The sequence below is a fragment of the Pan troglodytes genome, chromosome 6 (assembly GCF_028858775.2).
Source record: "Pan troglodytes isolate AG18354 chromosome 6, NHGRI_mPanTro3-v2.0_pri, whole genome shotgun sequence".
Lineage (NCBI taxonomy): Eukaryota > Metazoa > Chordata > Mammalia > Primates > Hominidae > Pan > Pan troglodytes.
Genome location: NC_072404.2, coordinates 75,023,128 through 75,039,622, shown reverse-complemented (window position 1 = coordinate 75,039,622; position 16,495 = coordinate 75,023,128). Strand labels below are relative to the sequence as shown.

At 48.7% G+C, this 16,495-nt stretch overlaps 1 protein-coding gene across 1 annotated transcript; it reads right to left on the bottom strand.

Moving 5' to 3' along the window:
- Window positions 1-3,930: 3,930 nt before the first annotated feature.
- Window positions 3,931-14,514, bottom strand: LOC742265 (speedy protein E1). The gene is made up of 9 exons (XM_054655661.2): window positions 13,709-14,514; window positions 13,438-13,613; window positions 12,265-12,483; window positions 10,703-10,930; window positions 9,614-9,672; window positions 8,295-8,380; window positions 5,924-6,242; window positions 5,697-5,801; window positions 3,931-4,843 (listed from the first exon to the last, which is right to left on the bottom strand). The coding sequence occupies exons 1-8, from the start codon at window positions 13,765-13,767 to the stop codon at window positions 5,742-5,744; spliced, it is 1,206 nt and encodes a 401-aa protein (XP_054511636.2). The 5' UTR covers window positions 13,768-14,514; the 3' UTR covers window positions 3,931-4,843; window positions 5,697-5,741.
- Between the last annotated feature and the right edge of the window lie 1,981 nt (window positions 14,515-16,495).

The window sequence follows — 16,495 nt, the reverse complement described above, 5'->3', positions numbered from 1 at the left end:
CTTGTTTGACTATGTCCTTTCTATTCATCTGTATTTCCTGGGAGGTGTTTATCCAAGTGCAATAGGAGGTATTGGTGACCGCACAGTCCCCTCAGTGTTCTGCTAGTAAATAGTTGAAGGTTGATCATTGATCTCCTGCATTTTCAGTCTGGCATGGAAAAGCCCCCCGTGCAACTGGTAAAGATATCAATAAGCACCAGGAGGTATCTAAATCCACCAGGAGCCATAGGCATCACATCGACGTCCATTTACCAGTCTTCCCTGGCAAGATTCTTCTGAATTGTGCTGCCTTGACCAAAAGAGATATGGGTGGGGCTGGGCACAGTGGCTTGTGCCTGTAATCCCAACATTTTGGGAAACCAATTCAGGTGGATCATTAGAGGTCAGGGGTTCAAGACCGTCCTGGCCAACATGGTGACATCCCATCTCTACTAAAAATACAATAAGTTAGCTGGGTTTGGTGTTGGGTGCCTGTAATCCCAGCTACTCGAGAGGCTGAGGCAGGATAATCGCTTGAACCTGGGAGGAGGAGGTGGCAGTGAGCTGAGATCGTGCCATTGCACTCCAGCGTGGGCAACAAGAGTGAAACGTCGTCTCAAAAAATAAAAAAAAAGTCCGGGCGTGATGGCTCAAACCTGTAATCCCAGTACTTTGGGAGGCCAAGACGGGTGGATCACGAGGTCAGGAGTTCAAGACCAGCCTGGCCTAGATGGTGAAACCCTGTCTCTACTAAAAATGCAAATATTAGCTGGGCATGGTGGCATGCACCTGTAATCTCAGCTACTCAGAAGTCTGATGCAGGAGAATTGCTAAAACCCAGGAGGGAGAGGTTACATTGAGCCGAGATTGCACCACTGCACTCTAGCCTGGGCGACAGAGCAAGACTCCGTCTCGAAAGAAAGAAAGAGAAAGGAAATTCCCCAGGGAAGTACCTCGGCTTATTTCATAAACAGGTACTGAAGGAAGCAGAGGCTTGTGGAGGACTTCCCCACCTCATGCAGCTATTTGGGCCGTGGCATCTGAAATTTATTATTTCAGAGTCACCCCTTTGATGACCTTATCAGTGAACTGCAGTCATCTGTTTAGGCCTCTCCATGGCCCACGTCAATGCCGGTATTTCTGTCTGTTGCACATTTGATTTCCTTGTTGTTGGCATTTAGAAGGCCCCCCGTTTCCCAGATCACACCACGGGCATGGACCACAGAGATTACATCTTGTGAGTCTGTAGAAATGGTCAAGGCCTTGTCCTCTCTTAGGTCCAGAGGTCAGGTTAATGCAGATTTTCCCGGCCATCTGTGGTGAAGTCCCTGTGGGGAGGCTCCTGGCTGGTTTCCTGTAGGTAGACAGCTACACGTCCTGCCCTTCATTGGCTTCTTTTCATGAAGCTCCTGCCATCTACAAAACATGTCTCCCTTCTTGAATCACATCTCTGTTATTGAAACTCTAGAAGTCGACCGGGCATGGTGGCTATGCCTATAATCCCAGCATTTTGGGATGCCAAGGCGGGTGGATCACCTGAGGTCAGGAGTTCAAGACCAGCCTGGCCATCATGGCGAAACCCCGTCTCTAATACAAATACAAAAATTAGCCAAGCATGGTGGCCACTGTACTCCAGCCTGGGCGACAGGGCAAGACTCCGTCTCAAAAAAAAAAAAAAAAAAAAAAAAAAAAAAAAAAGAGAAAGTATCATGCTTTTCTGCATTCTGTGAATTGTTTTAGTGAGTTATCGAACTTGAGGGCATGGTGGGAACCTCCAAATTTGCAGCCAGTTGGTGAGAAGTACATGTGGTCTGAGGACACCCAAGCCTGCAGGTGTGTCTAAAGCGAGGGCAGCCTAGTGGGGGCTGGTGGCCTTAACCTGTGGCATTTGAGGTAACATCAGGGAGTTGACATCAGAATTGCATCACATAAGCTGGGCGCGGTGGCTCACGCCTGTAATCCTAGCACTTTGGGAGGCCAAGGCGGGCAGATCACGAGGTCAGGAGATCGAGACCATCCTGGCTAACACAGTGAAACCCCGTCTCTACTAAAAATACAAAAAATTAGCCAGGCATGGTGGCGGGCACCTGTAGTCCCAGCTACTGGGAGGCTGAGGCAGGAGAATGGCATGAACCCAGGAGGCGGAGCTTGCATTGAGCCAAGATCACACCACCGCACTCCAGCCTGGGTGACAGAGGGAGACTCCATCCCCCCCCCACCAAAAAAAAAAGACACAAAACAGAATTGTGTCACACAGGCCAGATGCAGTGGCTCATGCTTATAATCCCAGCAATTTGAAAGGCAAGGTAAGAGGATTGCTTGAGCTTGAGTTTGAGGCTGCAGAGAGCTATGAGCACACCACTGCACCCCAGTCTGGGTGACAGCGTAAGACCCCAACGCCAAAAAGAAAAATCACAAAGAATTGCATGGCAGAGTGCCTGTCTTTCACAGCTTTAACTGCTGCAGGAACTTTCTTTTTTTTTTTTTTTTTTTTTTTGAGAGTGGGTGAGGAGACACAATCTCTGCTAGTGATTCTCTTGCCTCAGCCTCCCAAATAGCTGGGATTATAGGCGTGCACCACCACGCCTGCCTAATTTTTGTATTTTTAGTAGAGACAGGGTTTCACCATGTTGACCAGGCTGGTCTCAAACTCCTGCTGGGATCATGGGCGTGAGCCACCATGCCCGGCCAGCTTTAGAGTTTTCTTACCACCTGGTTTTCCTCTCTCAATATCTTTCTCTCATTTCCTGCCTTAAAACTCTAGCTTGGCATCTGGGCGCAGTAGCTCATGCCTGTAATCCCAGCACTTTGGGAGGCCAAGGTGGGTGGATCACTTGAAGTCAGGAGTTCGAGACCAGCCTGGCCAACATGGTGAAACCTTGTCTCTACTATTTTTACAAAAGTTAGTCGGACGTACAGACGGGTGCCTGTAGTCCCAGCTACTTGGGAGGCTGAGGCAGGATAATTTGTTTGAACCCAGAGGTGAAAGTTGCAGGGAGCCGAGGTTGTGCCACTGCACTCCAGCCTGGGAGACAGAGCAAGACTCTGTCTCCAAAACAAACAAACAAACAAAAAAACCCTGTAGCTTGGGATCAGCCTTCTCTTCTATTGTTTTTCTTTAAAAAATAAAAATTAAAAATAGATGTAGATGCTATGTTGCTGAGGCTGGCCTCAAACTCCTGGCCTCAGGTGATCCTCCCGCCATGACCTGCAAAACTGCAGGGATTGTAGGTGTGAGCACTGCACCCAGCCTTATGTTTTTTTCTACATAAAAAACAGCACAGGATTATCTTCCAGAGCTAATAAATATGTTCAAATAACCACAACCCCATTAAGGAAAAATATCACTGGGCAGCAAATAATCAATCCAGACCAATATGATCACAATTGCTGTGAAGGTGAGAAAAGTTCATTTTTATTATGTTTCCCCAAGAGACGCACTGTATTGTTCTCTTGAAAACACACAGCTCATGTCCTCCTTTAGAACACACATCCTCTTTAAAGTAACATACAAACATGCCAAAACAAGGTAAAAAATTACATCTGAATTCTCACATTTCAAACATATATGAAATATCAAATAAAAATTTATTTTTACAAGAATTTAGGGGAACTACTACATAGCTATAAATGTAATATATATGTTAACTAAGTATCATAGATAAAAACCATGCTCCCTTCAGCGGCACGTGTAATAATAGATACAAAGATTGAAAGGTAAAAGATTTAGGATGAAAAGAATCCTCTCTTAAAAAGGAAAAGAAAATTATATGTATGTGTATACAACAGTTATAACACCCATCACACAGCTTTATAGAAACAGCATCTATTCAAAAATACCAGTATTTCCAAAATATTTAAAATAATATTGAAAATAATAATATTTAAATAAATATATTTAATAAATATTTCAATAAATAAAATAATATTTAAATAATTCTATACCCATGTTTTTCAAAATAAACCAATAAAATAGATGGTATATATTAGACGTGTTAGTATATATATCTGAGACATGTTAAAAATCACAACTGAATTCTCACAATTCAGTCACAAACCTAAACAGCAAATAAAAATTTCTGTCACCAGAATTATGTTTTTTTCTGGTGGGGAACTACCAATAGCTATAAATAGAAGAGATTATTATGGAAGTATCATAGATAAAAAGAGTGCTCACTTCAGGAGCACATATAATAATACAGAAACAAATTTAAAGATAATAAAATATTTAGGATAAAAACAATCGTCTCTTAAAAATGAAAAGAAAATTATCTTTATGTATATATAACAACTATAACTCTCATCAAAAAACTACAGGAACAGCATGTTTTCAAAAGTACAACAATTTCCAAACTATTTGAAATAAATCTATGAATAATTCAATGGCCAACATTTTCCAAACAAACCAATAAAATGCAGAGTGTGCATGAAGCTATCTGTTACAATCTGTGGCACTGATATTTCACAAAAGAATTCTGTGCCAATCTGAGCCCCTGCATTGTGCCTTCAAATGCTCCTGGACTGTGGCAACCAAGTCCGTAAGAAACAGGACCTCCAAGTTCCGCCCCAGGGAGGTTGGAATTCAGCAATATAAAAAGGGTGGTGGTGCCGCAGGAAAGGGTGGAACTGGAAACACTCCTGGTTTCTTACTTTTCTCCAAGGACTCCTAGAAGGACCCCACCCCCCTCCCCCCACCCCTGCTCCTAGGAGGACAACGTCATGACTGTATTGAGCTCCATCAAGAATGGTCCAGGTTCTTCTAGATGATGTGCACAAATGGTTCCTCTCCTCCTTCCTGGTGTCTGCCATTAGCATTGGAATAAAGTTCCTGCTGAAAATCCACATCTCCCCTGGGTCCGGTGTTCTGGAAGTGAGAGAGACAATGTCACACTTCAAGGAGGCAGCTCTCTAGACAGGAAGGTTATTCATGTCCCATGTCAAGTCTAGAGTTCAGAGCAATTGAGAAATGCAATTTTATCTGCTGCCTTTCATTCTATACCCTGCTTCTGAACCATCGTGTTCAACTGTGAAACTCACACTTTGGTGACCACGACTCCAAAACTCACTTAATACACCCAAGGTCAGCCCCAGTGATCTGCTTCATAGCAAGGACTTTGGGTGGGTCTGCCCAGGGAGTAGGGCACCCTCAGAGAATGTGGCTTTGGACTTCATCACAGCTGGGGCCTTTTGTGTCACTTAAGATCCAGACTTGTAACCATGCTAGATGTGTTTGTAATGTGACAACATCACGAACCACGAGTCCAGAAGCCTAATCCTTAATCCTACCTCCTCATGATGAAGTCTCATGCTCTGTGCTCAACGTGGTTAGCTGCACAAGATGTAAACCAAAGCTTCACTGAACCCTCGACCCAAATCGGTAACTCAAGTGTGTCAATCATAATGAACTTCCCCAAACTCAGTATTTATGATTATTTTTGAGGCAGGGTCTCACTCTGTCGCCCAGACTGGAGTGCAGTGGCAGGATCAGGGCTCCGTGCGGCCCCGACCTTCCAGGCTCCAGCGATCCTCCCGCCTCAGCCTCCTGAGTAGTTGGGAGTAGAGATGCGTCCCACATCGCCTGGCTAATTTTTGTATTTTTGTGGAGAGGGGATCTCGCCACGTTGCCCAGGCTTGAAGCCGGATCAAGCAATTGGGTTCTTCGGATATCCGAAATAGACCCCAATATTCTGCCTTTACCCCGGAGGATGCAGATGTACCTTCTCTCAGGCCGATGACCTCAGGCCTCCACGGTCCCTGGAGCTCTAGGCAAGGCGAGCGCGATCTCGCGCCCACACCCAGTGCTCTGGGTCATAAGCCTGGATCTGGAAAAACAAACGCCCTTTGAGAAGACGGGGACTCACCAGGATATCCCTCTCTCCCCTCATCCAGCCTCCAGCCCACCCAATTCCTCCCCACCTCCTCCACCTCCCCAGGCCCCACTCACCTCCTCCAACTCCTCCGGGGAAACCCAAGCCCTGCCGCTCATGGAACAGAAGAAGTGGAACCGACGTTTCTGGAACAGGACTATCTGAGAGCGGTTCTTCCTGGCCCTCGGGTTCATGCAACGGCGTAACTGGAACCGACGCTTACGGAGCAAGGGTATGTGAGAGCGGTTCTTCCTGGCCCTCGGGTTCATGGTACGGCCTAACTGGAACCAACGCTTACGGAGCAAGGGTATGCGAGAGCGGGTCTTCCCATACAGGAAGTGGAAGATGTTTTCTTTGGAGTCCTCGTCGTCCTCCTCCATGTCATTGGCCAGGTAGCTGAGGACAGAAATCAGGTTGCTGCTCAGGGGCACCACCAGGAGAGGCCTCCGGCTGAGGTCAGCTTCCCAGAGAGGAAGGTAAGGGACCGTCCCTAGCTCAGGACTGGCACCCACCCTGCAGAGAGCCATGCCTTCCTCAGGAGGGCTCTGCTGGACAGAGACCTGATCAAGGGCGTCTCCCACTCCTTCAGGATGGAGACAAAAACCCAACTGGTGGCCGAGAGTGGTGGCTTACGCCTGGAATCCCAGCACATTGGGAGGCCAAAGCAGGAGGATCACTTGAGGCCAGGAGTTTGAGACGGGCCTGGGCAACATAGCAAGACCCTCATCTCTATTAAAAATATAAGAAATATGCCAGACACGGTGGCTCATGCCTGTAATCCCAGCACTTTAGAAGGCTGAAGCAGGTGGATCGCTTGAGACCAGGAGTTGGAGACCAGCCTGGTCAACATGGAGAAACCCCATCTCTACTAAAAATACAAAAATCAGCCTGGTGCGGTGGCACACCCGTTAGGCCTAGCTACTCAGGAGGCTGAAGCATAAGAATTGTGTGAACCCAGGAGGCGGAGGTTGCAGTGAGTTGAGATTGGGCCACTCCATTCCAGCCTGAGAGGCAGAGCAAGACTCTGTCTCAATAAACAAACAAACAAACAAACTGTCCAGGTGTGGTGGCACAGCCCTGTAGTCGGAGCTAATAAAGAAGCTGAGGTGGGAGGATCGCTTGAGCCCAGGATATGGAGGCTGCGGTGAGCTATGATCTCACCACTGCACTCCAGCTTGGGGGACAGGGCAAGTCTGTCTCAAAAAAATAAAAGAAATTGAATACATTGATATTTTGCCAGGACCCTGCCTTCTACAGGCATCTAGTCTAATGGGACTGGGAGTAATCAAGGCAGATGACCTAATCCCAGTGTCCAGGATGTAACTAGAGAGCTACGGGCATGCAGAAGTTGGAAGATGAGGGAAGGCATCACAGAGGCTGTGGGGTGAACTGACTTCAAGGAATGGGTCCTTCCCTTCAGAGCCACATGTGTGCGGGACACCCAGACAGAAAACACAAACACAAAGTTGAGTGGAGGGCATTTGGAAGGAGCAGTGAAGCCAAGCCAGGAAATACCAAGATGGCGAGCCAGTGTGCTTGTAGAGATTGTAGAGAGGGTAGAATTGACACTGTGGACCCTGGCCTCGATAGAGAAAGGCATCAGCTAAGGAAGTTGTTCAGGTGGGCAGTGAGGTTGTCGTGCTTTGGAAAGATGTTCAGGCTGCACTAGGAAGCCCCCTGGCTTGGGGAGAGACTCCAGGAGACCCCAACAGGGAGCATTTGACAGTGGATTCGAGTGATGCGAGGGGGACCTGAACTGTGGCCTCTGTCATGGGAACCCAGAGGAGGTCGATGGCGTTTGTGGTTGGTGTGGGAAGGAGAGAGAGAGAGAAGAACCAGAAACGTCTGCTTGCTGGAGGAAGTGGCATGTCCGCTCCTCCACTCCTTTTCTTTTCCCCTTAGGAGCGGTTTATGGTTCCTTTTGTTTTATTCTTTTATTTGTACACTGGCATTGGAGTTTGTTTTTTTGGCTTTTTTTTTTTTTTTTTTTTTTTTTTTGAGAAAAAGTCTCACTCTGTCACCCAGGCTGGAGTGCAGTGGCTCAACCTTAGCTTACTGCAACCTCCACCTCCTGGGTTCAAAGGGTTCTCTTGCCTCAGCCTCCCAAGTAGCTGGGATTACAGATGCACACCACCACGCCCAGCTAATTTTTCTATTTTTAGTAGAGACGGGGTTTGGCCATGTTGGCCAGGCTGGTCTCGAACTGCTGACCTCAGGTGATCCGCCTGCCTCAGCCTCCCAAAGTGCTGGGATTACAGGCGTATGCCACTGTGCCCAGCCTGAGTTTCTGTTTAGAAACAACAGTCTATGATAGTATAATCCTCTCTTTTTTGTACACAGAGTAAAGAGGACAAATAGGTGAAAGAATAAATGAAAGGCTGGAATCCCACTTCCCCCGCTGTCCCAGGGCATTGGATATTGACGGATAGGAGTCAGCAAACCACTCACAGAGCCAGGAAGAAATGAATGCGTTGGTATAGCCAGGAGGGGAAGCCGGCCCGGCTGAAATACGCTATGACCATAGCCAGGAGATACTGATGGAGAGAAAGGAACACAGAGAGGGAGAGGTCACATCTTGGAAGAGGAAGATTGTGGAGAGGGGGAATGAGGGTCTGGGGAGGGGCTGCCCATCAGAGAAGGGACCTCAGTGTTGGGGTGACTGTACTCATTTGGAAATTGCGGGATGGAGGGGTATTCGAAGGTCGGATGCAAATCCGAGAAGCCAGAGGAAGGGTTTTGGGTGATGCTCCCAGGATGGTGGGCTCCGATGGGATCTTTGGAGGGAGTGTGTCTAGGTCGGCTGGTGTCAGGAGGGTCTTTTGTGTGCCAGGCAGAGAACTGTCCCGAAGAGCTGAGAGTAGAGGGGCCAGGAGCTTCAGGGCTGCGGCCAGACTGTGGCCCAGAGCTCAGATCCCAAAGGACCCATAGGAGAGGCAGGGGCCACTCATTCACTCTGCAAGAGACCAGCAGAATCCTGAGGGAGATGCTGACAAATCATAAAAAGACCAAGAATAGCCGGGAGTGGCGGCTCAAGCCTGTGATCCCAGTACTTTTTGAGAGGTGGAGACAGGAGGATCATGTGAGCCCAACAGTTGGAGAACAACCTGGGCAACATAGTGAGACCCTGTTTCTACAAACATTTCAAAAATTAGGTGAGCATGGTGGCATGTGCCTAGTCCCAGCTCCTCAGGAGGCTGAGGAAAGAAGAGTGCTTGAGCCCAGGAATTAGAGGCTGCAATGAGCTATGATCATGCCACTGCACTCCATCCTGGGGAGCAGAGCTAGACTCTGTCTCACAAAAAAAAAATTTGTGGGTGCCAAGACTCAAGACCATGGGAGCTGGTCGGGCACAGTGGCTGACATCTATAATCTCAGCACTTTGGGAGGCCAAGGCGGGTGGATCGCCTGAGGTCAGGTGTTCAGGACCAACCTGGCCAACATGGCAAAACCCCGTTTCTACTAAAAACACAAAAATTAGCCAGGCGTGGTGGTTCATGTCTGTAATCCCAGCTGCTTGGAGGCTGAGGCAGGAGAATCGCTTGAACCCAGGAGGCATCGGCTGCAGTGAGTCAAGATCGAGACACTGCCCTCCAGCCTGGGCAACAGAGCAAGACTCTGTCTCACAAAAAAAAAAAAAAAAAAAAAAAAAGAAAGACTGTAGGAGCATCTGGTGGGAGGTGGTGGAGGGAGAACTGTGGGTTTGGAAGCTGGGCCCTCCGCCCAGCCATGCGTTGGAACAGGAACAGTTACATAGAGAACAACCTTACCTTGTCCGACACCCTCAGATCTTTGTCCCAGGCCAGGAATCTTTTAATGACAGGATCCTCTGTGATTAGAGAGCAGATGTCAGTGTGAGAAGCAGGACAGGGTTTCCGTGGGAGCAGCAGGGCAGCGAGGAGAAGTGTGCCTCCCGGGGGGAGGTCTCAGGATTGTGGCCGCGGGTGAGGTGGATGGGAGAGGGGAGAATGACTTTCACTGGGCAAGGGAGAGAGGCTCCTGCTCTGAGACTCCCCTGAGAAGAGGCCGAAGGAGGCCCTGGGTGTGAGAATCTACAGGATGTAGAGCTGGGAATCAGCCAGGACCCCCTCCAGCAGACACGGAGGGACCACTGCAGAGTCATAGAGGAATTCCCATCATTTCCTCATGAGACAGTCACATCAGGGTGTGACCATGGCCTTGGTATCCCCCACTATGGATGGAGACACTTAGGTTTAGAAAAGTCAGTAAGAGACATTAAGTTTCAGAGGGCACAGCTGAAACCACTTTCTTTGTTTATTGATTTTGTTTTTCTTTATTTGATTTTTATTTTTATTTATTTATTAATTTATTTTGAGACAGAGTCTTGCTCTGTGGGCCAGGCTGGAATGCAGTGGCCTGATCTTGGCTCGCTGCAACCTCTGCCTCCCGGGTTTAAGCAATTCTCCTGTCTCAGCCTCCCGAGTAGCTGGGATTACATGCATGAGCTACTGTGCCCAGCCTTGGTTTTTCTTTTGAGACAGGGTTTTGCTCTGTCACCCAGGCTGCAGTGCAGTGGTGCAGTCATAGCTCACTGCAGCCTCAAAGTCCTGAGTTCAAGCAATCGTCTTGCCTCAGCCTCCCAACGTGCTGGGATCTCAGGCGGGAGCCACCGCGCCTGGCCCGAAACCAAGCTTTCTTATCCCAAGCGCTGACCTTTATCAAGTTGACCTAATCCTTTATCATCTAAGTGTCCCTCATGAGTGATCACTTCACATTCCTCCCACATGGAGAGCTCACCCACTGGGGCATATTTTTCCCATTGGAAAAGTGTGGTTATTGGAAGTTTCCTGTTTTTGGAAAGAACAGGATTGGAGGTGCTCTCTGGGGTGTCTTCCTACCAAGCAGCCTGTTGAAGGCCTCGTGGTGCTCAGGGAGCACGAGCGACACTCGCCGTCTCTTCAGCTTCATCTTGAGGCCACACAGCATCTCCGCCACCCAGATCTCCTCAGGCTCAGGGGCGAGCACCTTCCGTAGCTCCTCCTCCGACTCCTCAGATTCGTCCCACCACTCCATCTTCCTTTTCCAGCAAAAGGACCTATGCGGGGGGCTGGGATCTACCCCAGGGGCTGAGTAAAGAAACCAGGCCACGGTGTAATGCTTCTGCAGTTGATCACACTAGAGCCCGACCCAAAACCCCAAACCACTCTCCATCCTCCCCAGCCTCGCAGACTGCTGGCTTCTCCAAGCCATCTTTCCTTCTGTCTGTCTCCTCTGCTGAGCTCCATGTGCCGCTCCTTCTCCTCCCCATTCTCCCGTTTCTCTGTCCTCAGAACACTTCCTCATATCCTTCCCTGGTCCCTGGCTCTCTGAGTCCCTTTTTTGTTGTTGTTGTTGTTGTTTTGTTGTTGTTGTTGTTGTTGTTGTTGTTGTTGTTGTTGAGAAACAGTCTTCCTTTGTGGCCTAGGCTGGAGTGTAGTGGTGCGATCTTGGCTCACTGCAACCTCTGCCTCCTGGGTTCCAGTGATTCTCCTGCCTAAGCCTCCCAAGTAGCTGGGATTACAGGTGCCCACCAGAATGCCCAGCTCATTTTTGTGCTTCTAGAAGAGACAGGGTTTCACCATGTTGGCCAGGCTGGTCTCCAACTCCTGGCCTCAAGTGATCTGCCTGCCTGGCCTCCCAAAGTGCTGGGATTACAGGTGTGAGCCACTGCACCCTGCCTCAGTACCTCCATTCTTCCCACACACCCTCCTCATGTGCTCCTTCCTGACTTCTGGGCCCTTCCTTCCTTCTTTTTTTTTTTTTTTTGAGACAGCGTCTCACTCTCTCACCCAGAATGGAATGCAGTGGCGCTATCTTGGCTCAAAGCAGCCTCTTCCACCTGGGTTCAAGCGATTATCCTGTCTCAGCCTCCCGAGTAGCTGGGATAACAGGCATGCCTGGCTAATTTTTGTATTGTTAGTATAAATGAGGTTTCGCTATATTGGTCTGGTTGGTCTCGAACAACTGACCTCAAGTGATCCACCCATCTCAGCCTCCCAAAGTAATGGGATTACAGGCATGAGCTACCACACCCGGCCTTTGTTTTTCTTTTGACACAGGGTTTTGCTCTGTCACCCAGGCTGGAGTGCAGTGGTGCAGTCATAGCTCACTGCAGCCTCAAAGTCCTGAGTTCAAGCAATCCTCTTGCCTCAGCCTCCCAACGTGCTAGGATCTCAGGCGTGAGGAACTGCACCTGGCCCGAAACCAAGCTTTCTCATCCCAAGCGCCAAACTTGATCAAGTCTAGCCTAGTCCTCTATCGTCTCCTAAGTGTCCCTCATGAGTGATCACTTCTGAGTCCTCCTGCGTGGAGAGCTCACCCACTGGGGGTGTATCTTTCCCATTGGAAAAGTGTGGTTATTGGAAGTTTCCTCTTTTTAGAAAGAACAGGATTGGAGGTGCTCTCTGGGGTGTCCTCCTACCAAGCTGACTGTTGAAGTCCTTGTGGTGCTCAGGGAGGATGGGTGACACTCGCTGTTGCTTCAGCTTCATCGTGAGCCCACACGGCATCTCCACTACCCAGGTCTCCTCAGGCTCAGGGGCGAGCTCCTTCTCCGGCTCCTCCGCAGATTCATCTGACCACTCCCTCTTCCTTTTCCAGCCAAGGGACCTACATGGGGGGCTGGGATCTACCCCAGGGGCTGAGTAAAGAAACCAGGCCACCGTGTAATGCTTCTGCATCTGATCACCTTAGACCCCGACCCAAACCCCAAACCACTCTCCATCCTCCCCAGACTCGCAGACTGCTTTCTTCTCTAAGCCATCTTTCTGATTTTCTCCTCTGCTCAACCCCATGTGCCGCTCCTTCCCCTCCCCATTCTTCTCTCTCTCTGTCCTCCGAACACTGCTTCATGTCCTTCCCTGGTCCCTGGCTCTCTGAGTCCCTCCTTTTTTGTTTTGTTTTGTTTTGACACAGAGTCTTGCTTTGTCACCCAGGCTGGAGTGTAGTGGTGCAATCTCAGCTCACTGCAACATCCATCTCCTGGATTCCATTTATTCTTCTGCCTCAGCCTCTCAGGTAGCTGGGATTACAGGTGCCTGCCATAATGCCCAGCTCAATTTTGTACTTTTAGTAGAGACAGGGTTTCACCCTGTTGGCCAGGCTGGTCTCAAACTCCTGACCTCAAGTGATCCGCCTGCCTTGGCCTCCCAACGTTCTGGGATTACAGGTGTGAGCCACCGCACCCAGCCTGAATTTCTCCATTCTTCCCACACAGCCTCCTCAGGTTCTCCTTCCTGACCGCTGACCCTTCTTTTCTTTTCTTTTCTTTTCTTTTCTTTTTTCTGGAGTGCAGTAGTGTGATCTCAGCTCACTGCAACCTCTTCCTCCCAGTCTCAAGTGATTCTCCTGTCTCAGCCTCCTGAGTAGCTGGGATTACAGGTGTGCACCACTACCACTTGGCTAATTTTTATACTTTTAGTAGAGATGAGGTTTCACCATATTGGCCAGGCTGGCCTTCAACTCCTGACCTCAGGTGATCCACCCGCCTCGGCCTCCCAAAGTGCTGGGGTTACAGGCGTGAGCCACCACACCCGGCCCCCTTCCTTCATCTTAGTCAATCCTATCCCACCTCTTCTTCCACCAGTCCCCTCACCTGATGGTCCCAACGCTTCATCATCCACCACCTCCTGGAGGGGGTACCCCGAGGTGCTCCGCTGGGGACTCTGCTCATTCTGGGGGTGCGGTTGATGGCTGGTCGTGATCTTTCCCGTAATCTGTCCCCCCTTATGGAACCTAGTCTCCGTTCTGTCCATGGCCTTCTTCTGGACACTGGTAGGATCCAGAAGAGTATGTTATCAATTCTCAAGCCTAGGAGAAGTCAGGAGTGGAGAACAGCTCTGAGAAGATACTGTTGTCCAACTGACCTCCAGGCACCACGGAGTCCGGTCCCTCCAATCAGGAAGGTCGGAATCTCTGATGTCATGGCTCATGCCAACCTGGCAACCAGTTTGAAAAAAAACACATGTAACTGCCATTCTGATCTCTTGTCCTGGAGATCCTGGGTGAATGGTATCTCCTGCCACTGTCCCAACCTCAGACCATTGTCCAAAAGCATCTTCAGGGACTCCACATCCCTCTGTTCCCTGTCCCAGCAGAGGCTTTGTCTTCTCCACTCAAAGCCTGAAGCATGTTGGGGTCTCTTCGTCTCTGTACATGCCCATTTCAGAGTCCAGTCTGGTGGGAGAGGGAACAGAGTGGGAAAGAAAACTAGGGTAAGCAGAAACGATGAAACCTTATAAGAGTGAGATTATCATGTACAAGAGTGAGATTATCATGTACAAGAGTGAGATTATCATGTACAAGAGTGAGATTATCATGTACAAGAGATCCCAGGAATACTGACTTGATGAAAAAGTCACATGAGAGCACTCAGTTTGGCAGAGCTTTTCTGCCGAATGTTTACTCACATTCACTGTCCGAGATTCTATACTGGGGGTACACACGTCCTCTGCCCTAAGGCAATTTTGAGTCCAAGAGACATTTTGAGGCCTAAAAATCATAGGAAACTGCCCCTTAGCTCACACATATTTCCAATGGTGTCCCCAATTTCAGGGAATCCATGGATTACCTAAGCCAGCCCCTCCAGTTAGGCTAAGAAACTCTAGTCTATATATCAAGTCTTGTATCATATGTATTGCTCTGAACTCAGAAATTTCCCTTCCATTTATGGATTCTATGAATAAAATGTCACATGTACAAAAAGACTTAAGTCGAAAATTTCAGCTGTGCACAGTGGCTCATGCGTGTAATCCCAGCACTTTGGGTGGCCAAGGGAGGAAGATTGCCTGAGGCCAGCAGTTCAAGACCAGTATAGGCAACATAGCAAGAGCCCATCTCTAAAAAAACAAACCAAACCAAATTAGCCAGGTGTGGTGGCTGGCACCTGTGTTCCAACTACTTGGGAGACTCATGTGACAGGAAGATCACTTGAGCCCAGGAGTTAGAAGCTGCAGTGAGCCATGATCTTGCCCCTGCACTCCAGTCTGGGCAACACAGCAAGATATTGTGTCAAAAAAATTTTTTTAAATAAAAAATAAAAGAGTTACATGACATTCAGAGACCATCCAAAAAACCCGTGGGTTCCCGGCTGGGCTCAGTGGCTCATGCCTGTAATCCCAGCACTTTGGGAGGCCAAAGTGGGTGGATCACTTGAGGTCAGGAGTTTGAGACCAGCCTGGACAACATGGTGAAACCCCATCTCTACTAAAAATACAAAAAATTAGCCAGGCATGGTGGTGGATGCCTGTAATCGCAGCTACTCAGGAGAGGGCGCTGGAGAATCACTTGAACTCATGGTGCGCAGGTTGCAGGGAGCCAAGATCGCACCATTGTGCTCCAGCCTGGGCAACAAGAGCAAAACTCCATCTCTAAAGAACCTGCGAGTGGGTTCCCACACGTTTTCCTAATGGGCTGCTGCTTTCCTAGGAGTCTCTCGCTCATAGAAAAGGCACACACTGAAAGAGGAAGCAGATCCCATTGCTGTGGAAGTCCCATTGTTAGGAAGCTCTGCTTTTCTGGAGTTCAAATTCGCATTCATGACGCTTTAAACCGTCAGAGCTGGGTGGGTCCTCCTACAACAAAATAGTTTGCTCTCTCTCTCCTAGTTAACAGGCTTTCAAATATTAGAAGATCAATGTTCTGACCCCATTAAAATTTCTCTTTTGTGGAATGAAAAGCTCTGATTTAACCCATCTTCAAGCCTGGTTTGCATATTCCTCTCTCTTCCGGCTACCTTGTCTAGACACACTACACTGAGGCCGTGCCCATCGTAAATAATGTTGATACGTTGTCAAAAAATTGGCAAACCAGGCGCGGTGGCTCATGCCTGTAATCCTACCACTTTAAGAAGCAGAGGCAGACAGATCACCAGAGGTCAGAAGTTCGAGACCAGCCTGTCCAACATGTTTAAATCCATCTCTACTAAAAATACAGAAAAAATGAGCTGGGCGTGGGGGTGCACATCTGTAATCCCAGCTACTTGGGAGGCTGAGGCAGGAGAATCGCTTGAACCTGGAAGGCAGAGGTTGCAGTGAGCCGAGATTGCATCACTGCACTCCAGCCTGGGTGACAGAGCGAGACACCATTGCAAGAAAAAAAAAAAAAAAAGGCTAAACAGCCAAGGTTTGGTCTGATATGTTCAGAAAAAAGCAAAACAGTCACCTCTCACCTTTTCTTTTCCCGCAGTGATGCAGTTGAATACAACAATGGCTGTAGGTGTGCTGCAGAAATATCATTCAAGTGAAACAGAAGGGCTTTCCTGGCCAGACACAGTGGTCACTCCTGCAATCCCAACACTTTGGTTGGCTAAGGTGGGAGGATTTCTTGTGGCCAGGGGTTCAAGGCTGCAGTGAGCTGTGATCCACCACTACATTCCAGGCTGGGCATGAGTGAGGCCTCTCTCTAAAAAAAAAAAAAACCCTTCACTCCCCAAAAAAAGGGATTTGCAAATACCAGCCTTTCAGCATGAGGATCACATGGAGGAACATTAAGATACAGATGCTGGGACCCAGCCCTATTGATTGTAATTCAAAAACTGAGGTGGGGCCTGATTTAGCTCCATCATTGGAATCCATTCCGATTTGAAACTCTCTGGGTTGGACAGTTCAAGAGAGATCCTAAAGAAAGCAAAATCACTATGGACTGAAATGAGC

What these genes read in the sequence shown, in the direction of transcription:
- LOC742265 (XM_054655661.2), bottom strand. Translation starts at nt 13,767, where the DNA reads ATGACATCAGAGATTCCGACCTTCCTGATTGGAGGGACCGGACTCCGT. An exon ending in ATCTGAGGGTGTCGGACAAG is followed by an intron (nt 8,381 to 9,613) that starts GTAAGGTTGTTC and finishes TCTCTCCATCAG; the next exon opens with TATCTCCTGGCTATGGTCAT. An exon ending in ATTCATTTCTTCCTGGCTCT is followed by an intron (nt 6,243 to 8,294) that starts GTGAGTGGTTTG and finishes TTCTGTCCTCAG; the next exon opens with CTACCTGGCCAATGACATGG.